The sequence below is a fragment of the Macadamia integrifolia genome, chromosome 12 (assembly GCF_013358625.1).
Source record: "Macadamia integrifolia cultivar HAES 741 chromosome 12, SCU_Mint_v3, whole genome shotgun sequence".
In the NCBI taxonomy this organism is placed as follows: Eukaryota; Viridiplantae; Streptophyta; class Magnoliopsida; order Proteales; family Proteaceae; genus Macadamia; species Macadamia integrifolia.
Window position 1 is genome coordinate 15,320,421 of NC_056568.1, and position 6,676 is coordinate 15,327,096.

At 35.9% G+C, this 6,676-nt stretch overlaps 1 protein-coding gene across 2 annotated transcripts in view; it reads left to right on the forward strand.

Moving 5' to 3' along the window:
* The first annotated feature begins 2,419 nt into the window (after positions 1-2,419).
* LOC122058122 (phosphatidylinositol:ceramide inositolphosphotransferase 1-like) overlaps positions 2,420-6,676 on the forward strand; it is a 36,438-nt gene continuing 32,181 nt past the window's right edge. The window contains exons 1-4 of one of the 2 annotated variants that reach the window (XM_042620617.1): positions 2,420-3,385; positions 3,570-3,659; positions 4,539-4,625; positions 4,736-4,804. In XM_042620617.1, coding sequence (XP_042476551.1) covers positions 3,353-3,385; positions 3,570-3,659; positions 4,539-4,625; positions 4,736-4,804 — 279 coding nt within the window. In that variant the 5' untranslated portion in view covers positions 2,420-3,352. The remainder of the gene's footprint in view (positions 3,386-3,569; positions 3,660-4,538; positions 4,626-4,735; positions 4,805-6,676) is intronic. The other variant, XM_042620618.1, reaches the window with a different exon arrangement.

Genomic DNA, 6,676 nt, shown 5'->3' on the forward strand with positions numbered 1-6,676 from the left:
AGCCATATAAAACCATTTTTCTCCTCCAAAAATGACCTCACTGGTCGGGGAAAACATTAGATACAAGGTCCTTGGGTTAATCTCTAACTACCGGTAAATAGATCGAAAAAAAAAAAACATTTTTCAAATTTTTTTATACGTGAGAATTTTCAAAATAGAATTAGAGTAAAAATATAGGTGGAAGATTTATTTGGATATCTAATTCCAATAGTTGAATATTTTGGTTTAAGGGTAAAATGATCTTTTACATTTCACAACTAACATCAGGATGACAGTGTCAATCTTAGGAGAGGTTCGTGTAATTTCTGAAAACACTAATGTAAAAGAAAAAAAAAAATGTAATTAGGGCTTAGCAGTTAGCATAGAGGAGGGGGGGTACATTCTCTTTTTTTTTTTTTTTTTTAATGCATATTTCTCATCATATCTTTCATTTTTTTTTTGTAAAATTCATCGCATCTTCTCAACCTCGGCATTTTCTTGTCCAACCCACCTTTTGAAGATCTTAACACTAAACTATAGTTATAGAAAATGAATTATATATCTATAATTTGAAAATATTTGAAATTGTAGAGTGGATTTTTTTTTCTTCAATCAAGACTGTGATTGGTATGATTTTTTAGATGAATTATCAACATAAAAGTATTCCTAAAATTCATACCAAACGCAGCCTAAGAAAGAGATTTGAAATTTGAAGAAACAAGGGCACCGTTTGATAACGTTTTTGCTGTTTCTGTGTCTAGAAACAACATAAACGACTTTTTATGTTTTCAGAAACCAAAACGGATTTTTTAGGGCCTGTTTGATAAATTTTTAAGAAACGCGTTTCTGTCTTTTTTGTGTCTAAAAACGGTAGAAACGGCACAAAAAGTGTTTGATAAAACTGTTTCATTTCACTTGTTTTCAGAAATAGAAATTGAAATTTCTACATATTTATGGTTCAAGAAATGACCCAGGCGAAACAAGTAGAGCTTGTTTCACCGTTTCTGGAAATGACTCGTGGCCATTTTTTCGCTGGTTACTAACGACTTCCAGAAACATGACTTATCAAACACCTTCAATTCCATTTCTCTTTCTAGAAACGAAAATTTTTGTTTCTGTCGTTTCTTGAAATAGAAACGGCAGAAATGTTATCAAACGGCCCTCCAACCAATAATGATCGAATTGCTGATGGAAGTGGTTTGGGGACGCCGATTGATCCCCCTCATTCATGTGGGGGCCGGTTGGCACCTCTCGGAGCAGAAGGGTCCATAATTAGGGCTCGACAGTTAGTTGATATGAACGTTTGATAATGTTTCTAATTTCTGTTTTTAAAAACAAAAACGGAATTGAAGGTGTTTGATAAGTCATGTTTCTGGAAGTCGATAGTAATCAGTGAAAGAATGGCCACGAGTCATTTCTAGAAATGGTGAACTTGTTTCGCCTGGGTCGTTTCTTGAACCATAAATAGATAGAAATTTCAATTTCTATTTTTGAAATCAAGTGAAACGAAACAATTTTATCAAATGCTTTTTGTTCCGTTTGTCCAAAAATAGCAGAAACACGTTTCTTGAAACGTTATCAAACGGATCCTTAATGTTTGAAAAACCTGTTTCTCGAAACGTTTTTTGTAGACAAAATGCCACTGAAAAAATCCAATAGTATCATCGGATGCCCAAAAGGGAGAGAGTTCGATTGTCTCTTTTTAAGTTTAAATAGTTGAGAGACTTATCGGGCATAACAACTTTTTTTTTTTCTCTCAAATTCGTTTCTAAAAATAATGAAACGAGTCAGATTTGTTTCGTCAAGGTCGTCTCTAGAATTGTAAATAGGTATAAATTTTGATTTATGTTTCTAGAAAAGAGTGAAATGAAACAACTTTATTAAACATTTTTTAGGTTGTTTCTTCATTTCTGAGAATAAGAAAATGCAAAAACGGTAGAAACAAAACGTCGTGAAATGATGCCGAGGTTGTTCGTTAATCGGTTGTGCTCCTTGCGTCGTTTGTCGAAAGTGGTCAATGGACACGCCCGTAATTATTCAAAAGCAAGGGTATATGCTGGAAATTTTGAAATTCAAACGGTTCCTATGGTTTTATCCTTTGTCTTCGGTAAGCCGTAATTTCCAGATCCCTCGGATGTTTTACTAATTTAAAACTGTAGTCTGAAGATTTCACCAAAAAAAAAAAAAAACTGAAGATTTAAAAAGGGGCTCTATCGGAGTTATCGAGGTTCTGAAGTGTCAGATCATATAAATAATTCATTTTTCTGGCTAAAGGCCGTCGTGATTCCAATTTAATCGCTGTCATGAATCTCATTATCTGTTACCAAAAAAAAAAAAAAAATTCATGATCGAAATCACGTGTAATTCTTACTAAATAACAGCTCATTTTATTGAAGTAAAGAAGTGCCAATTTACCTTTTAGGCTAAAATAATACCCTTTGGTTCATTGAAACAAAAAACGGAAAAATCAAACTGAGGAGAGAGGCTTGAACTGGGGGAGAGAGGTTCCTCGAAATCGCGCGAAATCGATTTCGATGTGAACCAGAGAGCCTTTCGAAGTTGCTTTTCCACCCGGAGAAATCCTTGCTGCATTTTTTCTGCTTTTCTTCGAAAATTTTGTAAAAGAAGATCTCAAAAAGCATCCTTGAATTCCAAAACCCAAAGAAAAAGAAGAATTCTCACCGGAATATCCACCTATTCTGATCGGTTCCGGCGACGGAGAATAGATTCGAAGCAGAGGTTCCATATATTCCTTCGAAGCTTGCGATTTGGGTTCCTCCGGGGTCCCTCGTCCTTGCAGATTCGAAGCTGTGTTTGGTTGGGCATTTGCTCTAAGTGGAACCCCACCAGACGTGGACAACTTATGTATTTATTTATTATAACTGTTCGACTTCTTTCCGTGTTCAATCCGCGTCCGAGCAGCGAAGGTGGAAGAGCGAGAAGAAGAAGGATCGATAGAGTTAAACAGAAGACGTTGCAGATATTCTCTTTTAGCTTGTCGAGTCTGCTGGCGTTGATGGTCTTCCTCGGCCCCATCTTGTATTGCTTGCTGTAGTTTTCTGGTTAGAAACTGCTTGTCGAGGTCAGTTACTGCGCCGGATCGGAGCTAGTTCGGTTACATAAGGATTTGAATTTCATTTTCCATTTGGTTTGATTCGTTGGAACTGGTTGGGTTGGAAGAGCGGCCATTTGCCAGACTTCTTGTGTGACCGACAGGGATCTGAGGGTTTTGGGTTCTCAGAATTTTGAATTTGTGGAATTAGATCCTGCGGAGAAGGAGATGTTGTAACTTTGGGTTTCGAATTTGCTATTGGATCATGTCGACCTTAACCGACAGGTTATGAAGTAATGGCATTGGTTTCCAGATTAAAAAATGACACTTTACATTGCTCGCGAGGCCTCAAAGGTTCGTTTCTGCTATTTATTTATTTTTATTTTTTAATTTTTTTTGCTTTAAACTCTTCTCTCGATCGCTCTTTCTTTCTCCGTTTATTTTCCCCTCATTTTGCCTCGCGGTCGCTGCTTAACTTTGCTTGCGCTTATTATTCTTTCCTTCTTGATTGACCCATTAGCCTTGTTCATTTGAGCAGTTATGGCGGAGGATTTGCATGGAAACGAAGGTAGAACTCAGTCTCCTTGCCGAGAAATGGAAGCTTCTTCTTGCCGGAGTATTTTTCCAGGTTTATTACCTTCCTTTTAATTCAATTCTTTTGGTTAGATGCTAGTTTTGTTGTTTAACCATCTATGTTTCTTTTCTTCTACTTATTTCTCAAGCTCAAGCGAAGCAAAATATGACAGCTAAATGTCATAGAATTTCTGTTTTTCCTTGGATGCTAGAGCCCATAGACTCTGCGGTACAAGGATGCTCTCAGAGATGATGAGGCATATAGTGTCAGACTTGGTCTGTCCAAAAGGATTGGCCTCAACTTAGAAAACGAATGATTAATGCCCATGGTCACTATTGTATGTTATATGTCAGAGTGATGCTTGTCCCCTGAATAAAGGTGGGTGGTTGATGAAGGTTGAGTTGGTTACCTTTTATCTATTGACCATCTATTACAGGTGGAAAGTCTTGAATTTGATCCACTGCCGTTTAAGTAGTTCTTGTTCAACTCCCTTAATTCAATGCACTTCTGGGACATTATTAGTTCTTGATTGGTCACAAAATTTAACTTGGTTTTCTTTCTAACCAACAAGAGTAGCTTTTCTTGGGATAGTTTTAGGCCTGAAATGCTTGCCCAATACACTTAGTTTCAGTTCTGTTGGTCTGTATGTACACTTGGGAGGGGAAAACAATTACTTGAACTAATTGTTACCTAAAACAGAAGCTAGATCTGGCTTAACAATTTGTTTCTTCTTTTGTTTTTGAAGGGTTATTCCCATTCCATGATTTTTTACATATTTTAATTTGCATGGTTTGTTTTTGTTGTTTTAACATTGATTCAGCTACTTGGATTAAAATAACAGAAGTAATGTTTTTCCTTATCATTCTTATTTTGCTTCAGATGTATGGATGGGTTTTTTGGAGGCTTATGTTATTACTCTGCTTCTGTCTGTAGTATCTCCACGGTTTAGCTGCTCGAGGAGTTCATTATTTTCATCGACCAGGTCCAACACTCCAGGATGTTGGGTTTTTTCTTTTTCCGGTGTGTATGAATTTGTTAATCTGGTTTCTGATCTAATCTAGTTCAGTTTTGATCTGTGTGCATTTACTAACCATTAGAGGATTTTCTTTCATGTGCTTGTGCCATATTAGGAGCTTGGACAAGATAAATCTTACATCAGTGAGGCTGTGTTCACCTTTGTTTTTTTAAACTTTCTCTTGGTATAGTTTCTCCCTGTATTTTTCCCCATTATTTTAACATCTATGATTTTTCTTTGTTTGTGCACAAGGAGTTGATGTTATCCTGTTTTCATATTACAATTTCTAAAGTGTTTCCTTAAACATATATTTAGTTAGGGAAATTTCCTGGGACTGAGGATGCCCAAGTTCAATTGCACCTTAATGGAATAAAAAATTCCTTATTGAAAGCAATGAGATGTGACATTCAATGGTGCAATGCAATTCGGTTTGGGGAAGGGAGGGGGCGGCAGTTGTGCTGCTAAATAGCTGATCTCAGGGTTCTCCAACCATTGGTCATTTAGATATTTACCTATTATCCAGTATATAAAAAATTAAGAGACTATCATCTGTAATGAGTCTTGCATTTGCCCCACCTTCTTTAATTACTGTTTTTGTTTCATCACTCTATCTGCTTAGTTTCTCTCTCTCTCTCTCTCACACACACACACACACACACACACACACACACACTCACTCACACACACATGTGAAAGCACACTCAACACACTCACACGGATACACTTGTGTGCTAGTTTGTAAGGACAATTACGTTAAATTTGAGGCTTTATGTGGATTAGGATTCTGATGGGTTTGGTAAAATATCCAAAATACAAGACATCCATCTGGAGCTAGTTTTTTACTTGGTATGTTTGGTAAGATATATCGTTTCGCCACTTTAAATTATTGAACCTAAAGAAACAGAGAAGCATGGATAAGATGAACTTAGTGGTCTATTTGAGATTTTAAATGTAACCGCAAGTGTACGGATCAGTGTAGCTACGGGTCGAACTCAGGGAGAGCAACCACTTTATTTTTTTTTTCTTTTAATAATGCGAAAGTGAACCTATTAATGGTTGTGATCTAATTCTAAGTACCGTTCTAAACATATGTATCTAAAATAACGTTCTAACCATTTGTCATCTAAGAATTTAAAGACATAAGCCACACAATTAAAATTAAATAAATAAATAAGTAAAAATAAACAACCCATGCAATTAAAAATAAAGGAAAAAAAATGCTGAAATAAAAATAAAGTAAAAGAAAGGGGAGAAAGCTAGAGAGAGACTCACAAGTAGGTTTCTCTACTTAGCCCGAGGGATGCATCATAATATGAGCTTCCCTACTTGACCAAAGAGTCACTCTTACAAGGGTTACTCTACTTGGCTTTAGGGAAAGGGAGACAATTAAAATAAAAGCAATAAATTGATGGTTCTATGGCTAGGAGGGGCAAAGCCAACACATACACTAGCCATGAACCTTAGGGGAAAGGAATAGCAATAATGTAACGACTGAAAATAAAAATCCTAAATTTACAAAGAAAGGGTAGTCAGAAGAGGGAATGAGAGGGGGGAGAGAAGACTACTGACGGAGCCTACTTACTTGAATCAATGCTTGAACTTGAAAAAAAATTGCTCCACGGCTCGTGATCTTGTCACCTAGATCTAAGCCTAGAACTATAACTTAAAAAATTACAACTCCATTGCATAAATCATAAATATAAAAAGGCTGAATAAGAATAAAAGAGTGCTTGCATTAATTGACATAAAAAAAACTATTACAAAAGTGATTAAAGCAAAAATAGAGAAGAACTAAAACTAAAGAATGAGAGAGGGAGAGATAGAGCAACTAAAAAAAAAAACTAGAAGAAGAATGAATTGTCTCCCCTCCACTTACATGAATTGTATTTATAGGGAATGAGGAGGTAGAGTAACAATTTTCTCTTTCCTAAAAGGAAGAAACCACAATTGATTGTGAGATCTTTTGAATCCAAAAGTGCTAAGGTGGAGGAGAGAGAAGAGAGAAATAAATTTCCTATAATTTTTTTTTGCTTATTTTCTTTCCTTTTTTTTTTTT